The following is a 19337-nucleotide window of genomic DNA, read 5'->3' on the forward strand; positions in this document are numbered from 1 at the left end:
ACCAAAAGAGCTGTCCATTTGGTAACTGAACAAACCAGTGCATCCACTCTCTAAAATTTAAGCCTCTCTTTTGTGAGCCACTAAGGAATATAGTTTAGATGAGTGCTCCTCTTTAAAATTTGCTTCTAGGGAAACTCACTCCAGATCAGTCAAGTCCTTCATGGCTCTATGCAGTGGAAAGGATTTTGAAGGCTTTCTATTGCTGACCAAATTAGGAGCCTCCGAAGAATTAAGAGAGCTCCTCTCTTTTTTTTTCTTCAGCTGTATTAAGAGTTCCAATGCTTGAGAAGCAGTGAAGAGAGTTTCCTCCCTTATGAAAAAGGCACACTGTGGAAGATGGGGGGTTCAAAGCTCACATAATCCATATGCACTACTTTGTGATAACAGCAGTGTCAGATCTCTGAGTTTAGTTAGAGCAGGGTGAGGGGCATGGGAATAAAATAGAACTGGAGGTCTGCTGGTGAGGCATTGTGGGGAGAGGGGCGGGGGGGCATGTGTAGGACAGGATGGAAGGTCTGTAGGGTGCAAGTATTTTACTAGGCACAGGCCTAGTAGGTCTATGTGTAAATCCAGATCCACTGATATTAACTAGTTTAAAAATTAATGCAGTGTAGACTAGTGACTTAAAGCAAAGGTAAAATATAGTTTTTGCTGATAAAAGCATTTTTGTGATTTGTTAAAATGAAAAAAATGAATATGTACTTTTTTTTTTTTTTTTAACATTTTTGTTTGTATTGCAGAAAATCCAGCGAAGATGCTCAGAAAGAGAGGCGTAGAGTTTCTAGTATTCTGAATATGATGGAACCAAGTCTACTCCAGTTCTATATTTCTCGCCAATGGCTAAATAAATTTAAGACTTTTGCTGAGCCAGGACATGTTTCTAATAACGATTTCCTTTGTATACATGGAGGTGAGTCCTTTGAATCTTCACTGATGCACATGGGATGAGAAAATATACCCTGTGAAGACAGAGAGAAATCTGTTTTGTGGGTTTTGTTGCAGCAAACAGTTGTGTATAATCCAATAATTCCTGTTTAGCTCCTGCTGTATACATTATTCTGAAGCATCCAATTGGTGGTTCAACCTGTAAGTGGTAATACAAGAGATGCTGAGATGCTGTACCCTGCTGTACCCTGACATTTTCTGGAACTTTATTAATTGTTTAACTGTAGCTCAGATTTTAGGTTTAATGGCTCTTGTTGTAAATGATAAGAGTTAGAAGTGTTTTAATTTGACACTTCTTCTACCTGGTTACCTTCTCACAGCAAAAGAGATTTTTGCATTAAATAGGAACCTACTTAGCTGGTTGGGAAGATGGCTGAGTGGTCTATGCCTCTGCAGTGCTGCATCCAGGTGGCAATATTCTCTGCATGCTTGGGTTTATATCCTACTTCTGACAATCGGCAATCTTTCTAAAGCTTTGTGGTTAGACATGGAAAGAGAAGGGTATGCCAGGGTTGAACTGAAGGGGATCTTGTCCATCTACCTGGGAGAATGGAATACAAAACAGGAAGACACCAAAAACTGTTGAATAAGGAGGGATACCTGATAAGTGGTCACACTCTGTGTCTAGTACTTGGGATATATTCTTGACTGTCAGGAAGGGAATTACTGGGCAGAGTGAGATGAGCCAGTTGGTCTCTTTCTCTCAACAACAATTTTACTTCAGTATGTAACTAATTTGATGATATGACCTACAACATATAAAATGCACAGATAGGCTATGCAAGCGTCTCAAGCTATTTATTATGTACTCCAAAAGTTTGTAGAAGACAATAAAATTTAGTAGGAATGAGCTGACCTAGCTTCCTAATCTGTGAAAAAAAAATTGTCTTCTATCAAAGATGTTGCTGTTTCTCTGAGGACAAGCAGGATGGCAGTCCTCATTCATGGGTAACATCATCAGATGGAGCCTGGCCCAGAACTTTGACCTCAAAGATTCTAGAGCTTTCAGACATATTCTACTGAGCATGTGTAGCTGACGTTATCACCCTGTTCCCTAGGCAGAGTCCCTCAGTCTCTTTTCTGCGGAGCAGTGTGGTCACCTCTCCTCACGATTTATATTGAGTTTTGTTTGTTTTTTTTTTTTCCTGCCAGGGGAAGGATTGTATCTGGAAGGCAGAGCCATTGGAGATAATATATAGTTATATGGTGGGATTTGGGAAAATGGGTGGAGTGGGGGGTATCCAGACAAATTTTCTCAAGGCACCACAACTCTCCTAGGGTCAGCCCTGACTGAGCTAATGCACATTCCTGGGCCCCATCCTCTCCTGTATAAGAGGTAGGGCTTAGGAACACGCATTAACTCTACTTTTCCAGATATGCCAAACTCTAGGTAAATTAATAAATAAAAATGTTCCTTGATGTATGCTTACTTCTATTTGCATTTTGAAGTAGTGTATTAAAATGCAATCATTTTTTAATATATTGAACTTAAAAATAGTAAATGGGCATGACCAGGGTTAAAATTCTGATTGGGAAATAATGGAGAAATTATTTTGAGTAATGCAAAGAGGAAACCTGAACAAACATCATATGTAAAAACATTAGTAGTTTATTTTAAAAGTTTTAAAAATGTAATAATTATTGTGACCAGAAACATTTTTGGGAAGAAAAATCTGCAGTATCTTAGAGTCACATGAAATCTACTGTATCTACCAATATGTGGTGTTTATTTTTTCCAAAGCCTTTCAGAAAAAAATTCTATTTTTGTACTATTCAAGCAGAATCCTTCTTCCCCCACCAGGTGTTCCTCCACAAAAGGCTGGTTTTATAGAAGACCTGGTTGTTATGTTGCCTCAAAATATATGGGACTATCTCTACAGCAGGTAAGCTTGATACTGTAAATAAAGTTTTGCATCCAAGTGTTCCTTATCATTCATTAGATAAGCTTTGCTTTGACTCCGTCTCACTGGAAAGTGTTGGAAGAAAAAAGGAGAAAAGGATTCCAGATGACAGTCAACACTGCACCCTGACTTTTACGGTCCAGGATACTGACATGCGGACATCTGAGAAAAAGTGCAAGGCTACTTCTAGAGTCAAGTCCAAAAGCAAAGCACATTCAAGCAGCATTGTCCTGAATTATCAAAAAGGCTGCCGACCCTGTAAAAAACACTAGCAGTAATTTTGAAATGGGTTTGGTTTTGATTGTTAATATTACCACCCTTAACATAAGGCTTGAGGGTAACCTGCACGGAGCGGCAGTTGCTACCATAGGAAACTTGATGGGCAGACTGGATGGATCTTTTGGTCTTTTTCTGCCATCTTTACTATGTTACATGCTCCTGTTTTAATACCTCTATTAAGAGATTGGCGGTGAAGCCAGGGTTGAATTTAAGGATAGGCAACATAGGCATGTGCCTTGAGCAACAAATTCTGAATGTGCCCAAGAATTTGGATTCCCCCTGCTAATCTGATTTCCAGGGAGAGGAGAAGGAAGAAATCTTTTGCTCCAAGTCTTCCGCCTCTGGTGCCAACATCTTAACTCTGGCCATGAATGTAGCCTAATGGCAGGAGCTTAGAACTATGACAACTGGTCCTAGCTTTCATTTCTTTTCCACCACTCTTTCACATATGTACAGAGGTACATAAGTACAGAGGTACATATGTACCTCTGTACATATGTTCCTGATTTATGGTTCACGGTTACATTTAATTGAGTTTATGAAAGTTCTCTTTTAATAGTTTTCCTGTATACTTGTGTTAATGTATTCTGCCTTGAGGCGACTGTTTTAATGTATTTCCGCCCTGGAGGCGACTGTTCAGTTCCTTGTAAACCGGTGCGATATGTATTCTTTACAGGAACATCGGTATATAAAAATTAAAAATAAATAAATAAATAATTTTAGCTAACTGTTTTGACATAGGGGTTGTCCTATTCTGTGCTTAAAATGAGAGCTTTATAATTTGAGTTTTGGGGCAGGACTTCTTGTATCGTTTGCATTAACAGTGCTATAGTAATATTACTGTACTGAAATAAATTTACAGAGAGTTTTCCCTCTAGCAGTTTTGTGATCACTGTGGTTTGAGGTTGCAGAGTGGGTCATCAAACTGTCCAGACAGTTAACAGCCACCTAAAATTGCAGGAAATGATTATCATTTAAATTTGTAACCCTCTCCTCCTTCCTTTACATAGTTGCAGTGCAAATAGGATGTGGTGTAATCATATTTGGTGAACGATTTTCCACTCTGATGATAGAAATTGGAAGAAACTTCTCAAGAAATAGAGCCCTTGCTTTCCAAAAGTCTTGCTTTGTTGTTATGCAACATAAGCCTGTGGGATCCAGTAAGGACTGAAATGTAAATCTTTTGAAGGGCCTGGAACACTGAAAGTCTTGCTGGGGCATGATTCTTAACATCTTTAAACTTATATACTGTAGCATGTTGCGCAAAAATAAAAGCGGTTTGGTTTCTATTATATCCTGAATACAGGCTACGTAGTCAAGCAAACCATCATTCAGAAATGAAGGCGTGTGACTTAGAATGTTTCTAATTGTTGAACGATTATTACAATCCTTATTTATTAGTTCTCTTTGCACTATGATCTAGGTATGGAGGAGGGCCAGCTGTTAACCATCTGTATGTTTGCCATACTTGCCAAGTAGAGACCGAGAAAACTGAAAAAAGAAGAAAAACTGAACTGGAAATGTTTATTCGGGTAAATTATTTAATTTTATAGAACTATAACCTTCTTCTCCCTTTATTTGTTTTGATTTATTCTTGTGCTGTTCATGAATTAATTAGCAGAGGGGATAAACTGGTTGTTTTCCATTTATTAATTTTAAGCCAAAAGCTGTATATCTTATGGAATATTTGTAATGATGTGTAGTATTGAAATACTTTAATCTATTTGCCATTATCCAAAATGGTGTAGAAAATGCATGCGTTTTTTAAATACAATTGTAATGTAAATCTTTAAACTAGATGCAGGCAGTACTGACTTCATTCTAAAAATAAAATTGCCTCAAAGGGTAATCTGAATTCCTTCACATGGGGTTTTTCTTGGTCTTAGGTTTTCTCCTCTTCTTCCCACTTGCTAGTGAAGGGATGAGGTAATGTCCTTGTGACTAAGGGCTACCTTCAGCGTTGTGCTTTTGTCTAATTAGGGATTTGTCAAATTCTTTAAAAGATCTTCAGACAAATTGATAAACCTGGCAAAAATTCCAAAGATCTATCAAATTTGTGTGATACTTTTTTTTTTTTTTTAAAGGCAAAAAAAACTGCCCCTATTCTTTTCCCACTAACTTCCATCCACCTTTGTGCAGGTTGAAGAGAAAAATGTAACTTGGCAGCATAAGTAAGGAGAAATTGGAAACAGGTAGAACTGGGGGGTGAAATCACAGAAGGAGGGAAGGGGGCTGTATGGTGGTATGAGGAGAAAATTGGGAGAGAAATCTGCAAAAGTGAATCTGGAGAAAATAGAATAAAAAAAAACAACCTGTTGAACTGTCACCAAGCTGAAATCTGCATGATTCATGTTCAACTTCAAATTGATTTGAACATCTCAGCTTTGAGCTGACAAGCAACTGTTGCCTCCAAAATTATAGCTAATGTACCCCCACAACAGGGTGATGGTTGCAGAATGCTCTCAACATAGAATAGAGCAGAGTTGCCATTTATTTCAGGGCAGGATTAACACTGACTCAGGCTATTTGAAAAAATCTCTCTATAGAGGGAGGGGGCTGATTTAAACAATTTGCCGGGCTTCACATATGTTCATTTCATATGTCATGTGATGACATCTTTAAATCTGATTGGTGAGAACTGTCTTTCAGCTGAGCAAACAGGTTAACATGACCCTGTAATTGTACTTATTATTGTCCTATATGCTGCAAGGCTTCAAAGAATTCCACAAAACGTTAGTGACCAAAACTGACATTTTCTGAAATGCTATGGCCGATTATAACAGAATTTAAGCTCCAGTAATATGATAACCACAATTATATTCAAGATAATTTTATAAGCCAGAAATACATGCCATGAGAGGGTTAATTACAGTGGTATGTCCTAAGCTTTCATTCAGTTACAACAGAATTTAAATAAATGAAGTGAGGGGCATTTCCTTTTATACTGCTATAACTGAACAGTCATCTGTCAGTAGTTAACAGGTTGGTTTGTTTTTCTCAGCTCAACAAAGCATTCCAAGAAGAAGATTCTCCAGCAGTTATTTACTGCATCAGCATGCAGTGGTTTAGAGAATGGGAAGGATTTGTCAAGGGCAAAGACAGTGGTATGTAGCTTCCTGCACTTAGTATTTATTTATTTATTTATCATGTTTTATATACCGTCATTCAGCTTCACCATCAGAACGGTTTACAGTTATTGGGATTGGTGTTAGTTAAACATCATCACAACGGAATGCCATCACAACGTTTACAATAATATCACCAGTAAGCTTTTAAGTAAACACAAGGTCTTAAGTCATTGTTAAGGCACTCGATCTTTTGCATGGTATTGGAGGCTTTGATTTTGCCTCCAGTAGATTACTGTAATAAATCTTTATGTGGGCTTGCCTTCTTCTGGTCTAAAAGTACTTCACATTTTGCAGAACTTCACTGCTAGGCTTATCTCAGGACAATCAATGAGAGATCCTGTTTCTCCAGTGTTATATGATCTGCACTGGTTGCTAGTTCATTGGCAGATAAAATATAAAGTGGTCCTCATATGCATAAGATACTAAGAAGCATTGATTCACTTCAACTATATATATATATATATATATATATATATATATATATATGAACCCCTGGCTGCCCTGGTTCTTAGCCTGCTGCTCGAACCTGCACTAAGTCTAATCTGTATAAATCCTGTTATCCTAAATACTTATTCAATGATTCAGAAATTATAGTTCATTATTAGCTGGAGTACCCACTTATGGAAACTTTTGAGGTAGAGTTTCATTGTGTAATTTGTTGTAAAAAGCCCTTAGTTAGGCTATATGAAATAATAAATCCCAATTAAAATATTTTACAGTTATATAACAATTTTATATTTTCATTTTGTTCCTAATTAGATCCGCCAGGTTCAATTGATAATACAAAGATTGCCATCACAAAATGTGGTCATATTACCCTCAGGCAAGGTAGGTAATTGCTGTTTGTAATGTATAGCTAGGAAGCTGCTGTGTATTTGTATGCATTTCCTTTCAAGGCCAGATGATTTCTTTTGAGATTCTCTATCATATGAATTTCTTCTATATCAGCTGCAAACCATCCTTTGTTACCATGATTTAACAGCCAATTTTGCATTCTTGTGCTGTAAATGGCTTGCCTTTCCCAGCTCTTGCATATACTTATCTTGAACCAAATGGACAATTATTTGAATTGTGGAATATGTGAAAGATATAATGCATTAAGGACATGCTGCTATTTTTGTTTGATTTTATGCACTCAAAATGAAATGTGCATATGTGATTAAATATGCACGTAAAAATCTATTTACTGTACACAAAATTGGTTTTTATGCATGCAAAAATGAAATGAATTTTTCGGCTGCACATCCCATTAACGCATATAATGGCATGGTTGAAAGACGACTTTTAGAACGAATGCTCTAAGCAGTAAACATGGATTTTATTAACTATATGGAACCTATCCCTTATAAATATTTTCATGATTTTCAAGTTAATACTTAAAGATGATAGCAGATTTGAACTTCAACTTTTTGTAATTTCTGAAAAGATAGTTAAAATCTGATTTGAAAGGTAAGACTCTAAATTCTCCCAGAAGTAGAAGACATAAGCTAACTTGCCAGGTTCTTATGGCCTGGATTGGCCACTGTTGGAAACAGGATGCTGGGCTTGATGGACCCTTGGTCTGACCCAGTATGGCATTTTCTTATGTTCTTATTCCCTGTCCTCTACCAAAAACCAACAAAGTTCAACTAATTTGTATTGAAGAAACTGCTGCTTCTCCCTTCTTAAAGGGAAATGCTGTGACAGAAGCTAACAGTACTGCTTGGTATATACATTTATAAAGCAAAAATAAAAATTAGGACTTTTTTTTTAGTGGTTCATACTGAGTAAAAGTTTTTTCAGTTAGAGGTAAAAATCATAAAGCTTTAGAAATGTTAATGTAAAACCTATATAATTTATGCTTGAGATAGGTATGTTAAAGTCATTTCACACACATGAAGACAAATTTATGCTTTTGTAGAGTTCATGTGAAAGGCATACCTTAGATAGAATCCTGATTATGTGAGCTTAGTTTTCCTGTGGATTATTATTTGTAGACAAAGCAGACATTTCTACTCAAACTATCCATTTTAATAGTTATCAGATAATAAATGCATAAGCTGTTTTTTCTGCCTCTAAACCCAAATGCAAATATGAGCTTAGAATACCAAATGGATAGAAACAGAATGTTCTTTCATTAGATTTAGCATGAAATCGTAGGCATCAAAAGCAAGCTTGCTTCAGAAACTTTTTTGTGCCACAAATTAGTTACAATGATTTTCTTGTTCAACATTCATTTGTAAAATTTCAGTTACAAAATGTGAAGAGCTATCAGTAAGACTGGACAACAGCTAGAAGTCATAATATATAAACATAATTGAATATGTGAAGAATATGACTTTTGTTTAAGATGTTAAGGTAAACATCTTAAACAATAAAGTTAATGGTTAGGTCTTGGGTTGTTTATTTGAAAAATGTGACATTGGTTGCAGCATATTAGCCAATTATGATTCTTGGGTACAAAATGTTAAATATTGACCCCTGGAAGGTGAATAAATCTCTCTGCATTAGTACTTAGTTTCACCAAGTCTGAATAATTCACATAATTAACTTCTGGAAACATTTTTCTTGTGCTACTTTCTGCCTTCAGTTTTTCCTCGCCTTCCATTTCTGGAACTGCCTTCACTTCATGTTTGAATCTAGAAAGCATAAAAGTAGAGCAGTCTTTATTGCTTGAGCACTTATTCCATCTTGCATTTTTTAAAAATCTAACACTCATTCTCCCCTTATTTTTGTAAGGATTTTTCTCTAAGGACAAGCAGGATCGTAGTCCTCACACATGAGTGCATCATTGGATGGAGCCTGGCCCGGAACTTTGATCTCAAAGATTCTAGAGCTTTTAAACATGCCTTACTGAGCATGTGCAGCTGTAGTTAATATCCTTACACTAGTTTTTATTTTTGCTCTACATTTCAACTTTTTGTCAGCCACATGGCAGACCTTGGTCGCTGTGCAGCCTGGCAGAGTCTTAATTCTTTTCCTTAATAAATAAATACTGCATTGGCAGTTTAGTTTCTGTGTCCTCTCCTTGCTCTGTTTTTGGTGCCTTTGGTGCTGACAGGACTGACAAAATGCAGTCCTTGGGTGATCACTGTAGGCCAGTGAGCCTGGGGACTCGCCTCAGTTCTATCCAGATTGGCATCAATGGAGGCGCAAACAGTGAAGGGATTGAGGACTGCTGGTCTCCACAAGCAGGAGCCCTGGATGACATAACCTCCCCTTCTGCTTGCCAGTGATGACAGTGCAATTTCCTTGTATGACAGGGTGAGCAGGAGCCTGGGCAAGCAGAATTGCTGTTGCACCTTTGGTGCCATGCCCGCTAACTGTTGCCCGTGCACACCAGTGCTAGTGCACTCATGGTCTGATTTGTCAATGTTCAAGACTGTGTAGGGGACTAGGACTGCTATAGAATGCCATGGTCACCCTTGACACCATTCAGGTGCTGGGGCGCTCTTAATGCCATCAAGACATGTCTGCCCTCGATGGTGTAAGGGCCATAGACTGTGGGTGTTATTGAGCACCGGTCACGCTGTAGATTGCTCTGACTGGGCCTTCCATTAGAAATGCATTGACAGGCGCCCTATATACCATCATGCACCATGGGGCATCAATGCACTGGAGGCATGGCATTGACCTGAATGCCATGGACATGGTGCAGTGGAGTAACGGCACCAACCTCTAATGTTGCAGTCCAGACCGCATCGGGGTGCAAGACTGCCATCAAGCGCCATGGTCGCCCTCAACACCATTGGAGCTGCCCTTGAGGCCAGCGAGGTTCAGAGCCACCCTTGAGGCTATTGGGTGTGTTTGCCAGCACCATTGCCACCAAGAGGCACTGGGATCGCCATCGAATGCCTGGTTGCTCTTGAAACAGTCGCCTGAGTGTAGAGGTCCTAAGAGCCCTCTAGCACCATTGAAGCCCTCGGCCAACAAGGGCTTTGGGCCTGAGGTGGCTGAGGGCTACCAAGTACCAGGGTCGCCATCAACCTGAAGCATCCACGGTGCACCATGTCCCGGTACCCTCAAGACGATCAAACTTTGGGAGCACTGACGAGCCCCCCTTGGTTGTGACTGGTAGGCAGGGCCGCCATCAGGAATTTTGAGGCCCCATACAGCAAGCAGACAGCGACGGCCCGCGCGCTTTGCCGGCGCATACTGTCTGACGCGGCGGTGACGTCACAGCCGCGTCAGACAGTGAACGCTGGCAGGACAGAGCGCGCGGACGAGTCTCTGTCTGCGGTGCTCTGTAAATCAATGCTATGTGTGTCTAAAAGACACGCATAGCATTGATTCTCTCCCTTCTCTGGGGCCCGCACCCAGGGCCGGCTCCAGGTTTCAGTAGGCCCCTGGGCGACAGACTGTCGGAGAGAGCCTCAGTGGGCCTCTTTGCCATGAACTAATACATCCCCCAAGCGCACCTGCCGCCTGGCGGCGGGCCCCCATATGTGGCAGTAGATCCTGGGGCCCCATACTGCAGGCCCAAGAATACTGCCCTGATGGCGGCCCTGCTGGTAGGGACATTGAAGGGCATTGAAATTTACTTGGATTGTGAGGCATCGGAGGCTCCATGGGGTTTTAAGTACCATAGATGCTGCTGCATGCCAGAATTGCTGTTGAGGCAAGCATCAATCATAGGCACTAGCATGGACGCCATCAAGCCTGAAGTATCAGTGCCTGAGGGTGCCTAGCTGAGCCAGGGGGAACTGTTGGATGCCAGCAGTCATCTGTTCCTTTGGTCACCGATGCAGTGTTTTTGTGCCACGGGGCCTCCACCTGTGGGCACAGCAGGAATCATTGGAACCACAGGACCACAGACTCCTTTCAGGCACCAATCTCCATCAGTGCCGCCGACTCTCGGACATTTGTGGGCTGTGATGTGAGTCATTGGCACCTTTTGGACACTGTGTGTATCGTGGGTGCATCTCAGCTGTTGTCTGCAGGTGCCTGGGGCGCCATCAATGGTGCTGCAAGCTGTCCAGCATGTTGGGCACCTGAGACACGGTTGCTGTCAGAACCCTGGATGCGGTATTGTTGCAATTGATGCGATCCATCGCTAGTGAGGTTAAGGGCGCCATTGCCACTGTGGGCAATGGCGGATGCGGTCAGATGCTGTAGGCCACCACCATAGAGCACAATGGGCTCTGTCTATTACCATGGCTTCCCTTCTGCCCTTATGTGATGGAAAGGGTGGTGAGCCATTCATGACCCCAATTCAAGGGCTGCGATTAGCTTCTTGGAGCATTGTTTGGTACCATGGAGGCAATGCTCCCCACTACCAGGGAGTGCCATAGTCAGAACCCCAGAGGCACTGGGGATGCTGTCTGCACATGGTACATGCCGATTCTATTAGGAATTAGTGTGACAGTGGAGCACTTCATGTGTGGTCAGGTATGGTGGAGGTTATCTACTCCTCCACGCATCTTAGGCATTGGCAGGCGGCATTCTCTGTGTTGGTGCCATGCCAGAGAAAGCAGAACCGCCATCATCAAGTCAAGGTATCAGCTTCCTCATCTGTTTCGCACCTTAGAGTACAATGGAACACTAGAGAAGAGGGCATCATATATTCTTGGATTGATTTTTGGCAGTGCGCAGCTGCTGACTAAAACAGGTGGTGCTCGATCCCTGTTGTGCCATGGGATTCTATCCACATGCGCAGCTATGGGGTGCGTATGGGTGCCGCCATCCGCAAAATAGGGGTACCGCTGCTTGAGTACTGGTCATTGTGGGGGTTTTTTTTTTTCCATTTAAATTAGTAATTTTTATTGAAGGTCAAACAATGATTTATCACTCATACTTCTCAACAGATGAAAAAGTTGACATTCTTTATACAGACGTTTTTATCTCCCACCCTTCCTCGCCCTAGAACAAAGCCAACTGTTCCAGATAGTAAACAGCGTACATATATTACCTCAAGGTGTCCAGTCTTGGATAACATGAAAAGAAAAGATAAAAATAGTTACATAAAATGTCTAGAAGACATTGTCTATGCAGGCAAACGCCTTCTTACTCGAATGTATATTGTGAATACCCATCAGGAGAAATTTTACAAATGAATTGCTAATGAGATCAAGGACTCCTGCTTCACTCACTACTAAGGTGGGGAGGGTTAGGTTAGAGGCGGGATGGCTCCTTTCTGCAAAAACGGTTTCCAGATCTTCTGAAAGAGGGGTAATTGATGGCGCCTATAAGCATCAATAGAGGCCATCCTCTCTTAAAAGTGCAGCCTATGGAGATCGAGGAGTGCCCACAATTGTGCTGCTGTGAAATACCAGAAGAGGCAGGGAGCCCCCAATCCTTCCCGTTCCTTAGGCTGGTATATTAAAATATGGGAAACCCGAGGGGGATGCCTCTTCCAAACAAAACCAAAGATCCTCCTTTGCCAAGACTGAAGAATGGCGGTTGAGATAAACACTGGGAGAGTAATAAACAGATATAAAAATCTGGGTAGAATGTTCATTTCTATAATTGCAATTCTGCCTAGCCATGAGAAATGTCCCATCACTGGAGATTGGTCTCAATTTTCTTCAAAAGGGGTTGATAGTTTAGCTCAAAAAGGTCTTGGGTGTTAAGCCCAATCTGAATCGCTAGATACTTTATTGATTTTTTTTTTGGTCTACTGAAATGGAAAAGTGGATCCTCAGCTTCTGGGATAGACACATTCATAATCTGATTTGTCAAAATTTACTTTGAACCCTGAGACTGCCCCAAATAGATTTACTTCTGAGAAGACTGTTTGTAGAGATTGGTGAGGGTTGGTCAGGGTAAATAGGATGTCGTCGGCGAACAAGGAGAATTTATAATGCATCCCCCCCCTGTTCGGACTCCGGTGATACCTGGAGTTCCTAGGATTCGGGAGACAAAGGGTTCGAGAAAAATGGCAAATAACAAGGGGGACAAAGGACAGCCCTGTCTTGTGCCACGCTCCATTGGAAAGCTTCTACCATAACCTCCGTTAACCTTAACCTGCGCGCTGGGATTGCAATAAAGGGATCTGATCCAAGATATAAAAAAAGGTCCAAATCTCAGCTTCTCTAGAGTGGAAAATTGACATGGTCCACTGGCCCTTTCTAATGCTTTTTTAGCATCTAAGGAGAGCAACAAAAAGGGGATCTGTTTTTTCCTAACTCACAAAGGATGTCTATGATTTTCCTAACATTATCCGCTGCCATTCTTTGGGGGATAAAGCCAACTTGGTCTGAATGAACTAAACCAGGTAGTATCCCAGTGAGTCACCTCGCTAAGATGCTAGCCAATAATTTGAGATCTACATTGATGAGAAAAATTGGGCAATAGTATCCACATAGAGTGGGATCATGATCTGGTTTAGCTATGATGGCCTGTGGTGGCCTACCCCATTTGATGAGGTGGCTACCTGCGGCTGATTTAGTCACTTACGAAAACCTCAGCAATCAGTGACAATAACCCACTCTCCCCTGGAGAGCAGGAAGGTTTTTCGAGATTGGGAGGACCCAATCCCCCTTGCTTTCCTATCCCTTCTGAAAGGGAAGACATTGACTGGGTTTCCAGAGGTGACCCTTATGGGTTCCCCCTTGGACACCAGATTGTCCACCCCTACAAGAGGTGGCAATCTTTTTCTGTTTTCTCAAAAAGGGATTTCATTACCTCTAACTTGCGGTCACTTTCTATTTCCCACAGGATCTCAGAGCAAGTTGGGCATTAGTACTCTTTCCTAGTTTATCCTAAGATGCAGCAGGTCTATTTCACGAAGGAGTTAGTCTGCATTCAATCTCCCCATTATATCTGGGGTCTCCCCTTCTGGGCAGCTCCCCAGCAAAGATTAAGGGTTTTTCCTATGCAGGAATCACTTTTTTGATACCTGCTGAGCACAATGTGTGGGTTTTGCAGTTGACCACTTTTGCCAGTCATTCTCTCATGCAGAACCCTACCTTAATGAGGAGGGTTCTGGTCTATTTGTATCCCAGTTGGCAGGTATGCCTCTCGCCACATCCATGGCTGCATGAGTTAGGGGATGATGGATCCCGCAACAGAGGTGCTATACTTGTTGTTGCAGTGGCTTATGATCTATACTTCCCCCTTTTAGGGGTAACCCTGTCTAGAGGGCAGGGAGGTCCTGGTTCATGCAACCATTGTTCCACTTACTGGACTGATTGATTTCTCGGGAAAAGTATACGTAATCATAGCCTTGGGTATTGATACCTAGTCCAGGTATCAATGTTGGGCAATCTGTTCCGAAATCAGACTGACCCTGCCCTTCGGGCTGCCAGGTCGGTAAAGAAATCCTGTTTCTACAGGTGTTTGCACTTACAGCATCTCTGCTTTCTGTCTCTTTATGGATTTCTTCCCCAAGAGGTTCGCCCTCAGTTTTGGCTTTTTTTTTATCATGCTGAGAGATCTACCTTAGGAGGTAACTCTTTACTGGAATCAACAGTGAGTTGTTTGGTTGGGGTTGATAAATACAGCCTAGCAGCTTTTCTTATCCCTGCAGCCCCAGGCTCTGCTTCCTTCTGACTTCCGGTCGGAAAGTTGGGGGAAGAGGGGAGAAAAGCTAGGGCATTTGTGGTAAATTCTAGGTATACTTTTTCCATGTTTTCACTAAGTTTTTTGGCCAATACTGCTTTAGCTTTTCATATTTCACTGTGTTGACTAAAGTGCCTCCCTGCTCACCTGAGCTATCTTGTAGACAAGGTGGACCATGGGTGAGCTTAAGGCCTAAGTTAACTCCTTACTTGGGGGGGGAGGTGGGGGGGCGGGGTTTGGGCTAGGGATCTCATTTCAGGGATTGCCTTTCATCCCCTGACACTCTTGACATCGATCCTGGGTAGTCATATCTATCTGGTACTTTGTCAGGTAAAGTCTGCCACAGACCTGGCTGTTATTGCCGCTTCTTCTTCCAAGTGTTGCTTGGGTTTTTCTGGCCATTGTGCCTATCAGCCAATCATTGAGTGTGCTTCTGCAAATGCATTCTGTCCATCGGATGCTAATGTTCTGGAGGGCTTCTGGCCCCAGTCGGGTTTTGGGTCATCTTGTGACACTGAAGGAAATTATGCGGTCTTCGCACAAGAGTTCTCTTGGTTGATTCTCTAGGCCTTTTCTCTTATCCAGGTCCCATAAGGCAACGTGTGCTTCTTGCTGGACTTCGCATCATGCCCCCTTGCCTTGGGCGCCTCTGCTACGCATTGGGTATTTGTATCTGTCCTTTGCTTTTCTTTTGTAGAACCCAACTCTTTCCTGCCTAGACCCATTTTGGGTTGGCTGCCTCACAGGTAAATGGGAGAAAGATGGTGCTTTCAACATTTTGGGGTTCCCCGCTTGCTCCTATATGGGTGTAAACTATAGCTTGAGAATCACCCATGTGTGAGAACTGCCATTCTGCTTGTCCTCAGCAAAAGCATAGTTGCTTTCTGTAACAGGTTTTCTCTGAGGACAGCAGGATGTCTGTCCTCATGAAACCCACCCACCTCCCCTGGAAGTTGATTTCTCCATGTATTAGCTATATCATGGATTGAGGGAATATGCCTAGGGGGCAGAATAATAATTATAGCTGCACATGCTCGGTAGGGCATGCTTGAAATCTTTAGAATCTTTGAGATCTAAGTTCCAGGCTGGACCATCCGATGATGTCACCCAAGTGTGAGGACTGACATCCCGATGTCCTCAGAGAACACCTGTTATAGATGAGCAACTCTGTTCTATGCCACGCTAGGTTTTTAAACCTAGTTTTTATACAGTTTAAACAGAAAACAAGTGACCATACTTGAACCATGAAATTCCCTGCTCTGGTCATTATAATAATGAAAAAATAATTTTAAATTTCTCTTTGTTTTAGGAGCAGATTCTGGACAAATCTCAGAAGAAACTTGGAATTTTCTCCAGTCAATTTATGGTGGTGGCCCAGAGATTACACTACGACCAACTGTCGCCATTATAGATCAACATGTAGTACATACAGAAGAGAAGATTGATGTAGAAACTCGAAATCTGTAAATCCTGGCACAAGAATGAAAATTTGATCTTCCTCCTTACACAAAATCATTCCTGGAAATGGTGGTTCTTAGTTTTTGTGCGGGAGAAGAGAGCACAGGACGTTATTTGCCTATGAAACATTTAATGTTGCTGTATGTTTTAAAATGAAATTATTTAAATGAGAATCTTACAGCATTGGAAAGAGCAAATTTGTTTTTCAAATCTCATTACACAAATTTTTAATTTGACCTGTGAATAAATTTGCAACTATTGCTTTAATTTTAATCCATTCACTTATTCTAGATTTTGCAATTTGGAAATTGCTCTTATACCAGAAAACACTGGTATAAGCCTTTGGAACTCACAAAGCAAAAGCTTTTGTTTTTTTCTTTCAAACTTTACTAGATGGACATCATCTTTGATTTTTTTTGTACTCTGCTTCCAAATAAGATGTATTTCAGTTTTACAAAGGAAGTGAGCCATCATTGTATGACATTTTTTTAAGAAGTTGCTCATCTCTGTAAATATTTATCAGACATTTTTAATAAGGGATGCAGCTTATATTTGATCAGTCTTAAAACAGTTTTGCTGTTTTCCTTAGGTCTGCTATGATCTTATAAATTGGTGTTGAATGAACTAAATTGTCTTTAAATACAGATGCAAGTTTTAAACTTAAAATCCAAACTGAAGAACAAGCTCTGTCCCTTTTTTTTTCCTGCTCTGTATGACTTGAGCCATTTGAAAAAGAAAATTAGGTCTTACCTTAGTTAATTTTCGTTCCTGTAGTACCACGGATCAGTCCAGACTCCTGGGTTATGCCCCCCCTCTAGCAGATGGAGACAGAAGTTTACAAACAAAACTCCGCCTATATCTAGGCTGGTGCCACCTACAGTCTGGCAGTCTTACTTAATGTCAAAGCAGATGAAGCCCCCAAAATCACTACAAACGAACTATATACAGGAACCTACCAACCAACTAACGGCTCCACTATCCCCCAAATGGGACCAGAACCAGAGCCATCGATAACGGAGAAAGAGAAAACAGAGATAGAAAGGACAGAAAGAAAGCAAACCGTCTCCCCCAGACTCTCCGTCAAAACAGCAGACTCGACGGGCGGGACTCTGGACTGATCCGTGGTACTACAGGAACGAAAATTAACTAAGGTAAGACCTAATTTTCTTTTCCCTGTACGTACCCGGATCAGTCCAGACTCCTGGGATGTACCAGAGCTACCTTAACTAGGGTGGGATCCGGAGAGTCCCGCTCTGAGCACCCCTGCCCCGAAACCGCCGCTACCTGGTGCATGAACATCCAGGCGATAATGACGCGCAAAGGTATGCAACGACTTCCAGGTCGCTGCCTTACAAATATCCTCCGCAGAAACCTGACTGCACTCCGCCCAGGAAGCCGCTTGAGAACGCGTAGAATGAGCCTTGAGCCCCGCCGGGACCGATTTGCCCTGCAACAAATAGGCGGAACCAATGGCTTCCTTCAACCAACGGGCAATAGTAGTCTTGGAAGCCGCCTGCCCGCGCCGCGGACCGCCCCACAAGACAAAGAGATGATCCGACCTCCGAAAGGGGTTCGTCACCTCCAGATAACATAAAAGGGCTCTCCTTACGTCCAGGCGCCGCAAGTCTCGATAATTCGGAAGCGACCTATCAGCCTCAGAAAACGAAGGCAAATCTACCGTCTGGTTGAGATGAAACGCAGAAACCACCTTAGGCAAGAAGGAAGGCACTGTACGAAGCGACACTCCCGAATCCGTAATCCTCAAAAAAGGCTCCCGACAAGACAAGGCTTGGAGCTCCGACACCCTCCTCGCTGACGCGACTGCCACCAGGAAAACTACCTTCAGCGTCAAGTCCTTCACCGTAGCTCCGCGGATGGGCTCGAAGGGAACGGAGCATAAAGCCTTCAGAACCAAATTCAAACTCCAAGAAGGACACGGAGAACGGAACGGAGGCCGTAATTGCTTAGCTCCTCGAAGGAAGCGCACGACGTCCGGGTGCGCCGACAATGTCCTCCCATGGACCTGTCCACGCAGCAAGGCAAGGGCCGCAACTTGCACTCTAAGCGAACTGGCAGACAAGCCCTTCGCCAAGCCATCTTGGAGGAAATGCAACACCTCCGGCACAGAAGCCTGCGTGGGCCGAATATCCTGTGCCAGGCACCAAGTCTCAAAAACCGTCCACACCCGCACGTACGCCAGGGAAGTGGAAGGCTTGCGTGACCTTAGCAAAGTCGTAACCACCGCATCAGTGTAACCCCGCTTCTTCAACCTACGCCTCTCAAAAGCCATGCCGCTAGACAAAAGCATTCGACCTGGTCGAAACAAACGGGACCCTGATGTAGCAGGTCCGGCACATAAGGAAACCGAAGGGGAGGCTCCAGCGCCAAGTTCTGAAGATCCGCGAACCAGGGTCGCCGCGGCCATTCGGGAGCAACCAGAATCACGGGCGACGGATGAAGTTCTATGCGCCTCAGCGTCCGACCGATGAGGGGCCACGGAGGAAAAACATAGAGAAGCACCCCTGTCGGCCAAGGCAACGCGAGGGCATCGACCCCTTCCGCCCCCGTTTCCCGGCGGCGAGCAAAAAACCGCGGAGCTTTGGCATTTTTGTACGTCGCCATCAGATCCAGAACAGGTGTTCCCCACCTGGCGCAAATTTTCCGAAACGCTACGTCCGCAAGTTCCCATTCGCCGGGATCTAGCCGATTGCGACTCAGGAAATCCGCCTGAACGTTTTCCACGCCCGCAATGTGCGACGCCGCTATGCATTGCAGGTGCCGTTCGGCCCATGTCATCAACTGTCGTGCCTCGGCGGCCACTGGTAGACTTCTGGTGCCGCCTTGCCGGTTGATGTACGCCACCGTGGTCGCATTGTCCGATAGAATCCTGACCGCCCGGCCTCGTACCAACGACAAGAACTCCCGCAGGGCTAACCTCACTGCCCTGGTCTCCAACCGATTGATGGACCACGTCGCCTCCGTCGGGGACCAGGTGCCCTGCACCGAACTCTGGAGACACACCGCGCCCCAGCCGTACAGACTGGCATCCGTGGTGACCACCGTCCACGAGGGCACATTCAGCGATATGCCCTTGGTCAAGTTTCCGGTACAGAGCCACCAGGCCATGCTGGAACGAGCCGAATGCAGC

General features: G+C 43.0%; 1 protein-coding gene across 3 annotated transcripts in view; it reads left to right on the forward strand.

Moving 5' to 3' along the window:
* The window catches only part of USP33 (ubiquitin specific peptidase 33), a 112388-nt gene extending 95926 nt beyond the window's left edge, over positions 1-16462 (forward strand). For all 3 annotated transcript variants that reach the window (XM_029618877.1, XM_029618878.1, XM_029618879.1), the window contains exons 19-24: positions 741-910; positions 2747-2828; positions 4549-4657; positions 6127-6229; positions 7013-7081; positions 16041-16462. In XM_029618877.1, coding sequence (XP_029474737.1) covers positions 741-910; positions 2747-2828; positions 4549-4657; positions 6127-6229; positions 7013-7081; positions 16041-16198 — 691 coding nt within the window. In that variant the 3' untranslated portion in view covers positions 16199-16462. The remainder of the gene's footprint in view (positions 1-740; positions 911-2746; positions 2829-4548; positions 4658-6126; positions 6230-7012; positions 7082-16040) is intronic.
* The last annotated feature ends 2875 nt before the right edge of the window (positions 16463-19337 follow it).

Source organism: Rhinatrema bivittatum, chromosome 10, assembly GCF_901001135.1.
Source record: "Rhinatrema bivittatum chromosome 10, aRhiBiv1.1, whole genome shotgun sequence".
In the NCBI taxonomy this organism is placed as follows: Eukaryota; Metazoa; Chordata; class Amphibia; order Gymnophiona; family Rhinatrematidae; genus Rhinatrema; species Rhinatrema bivittatum.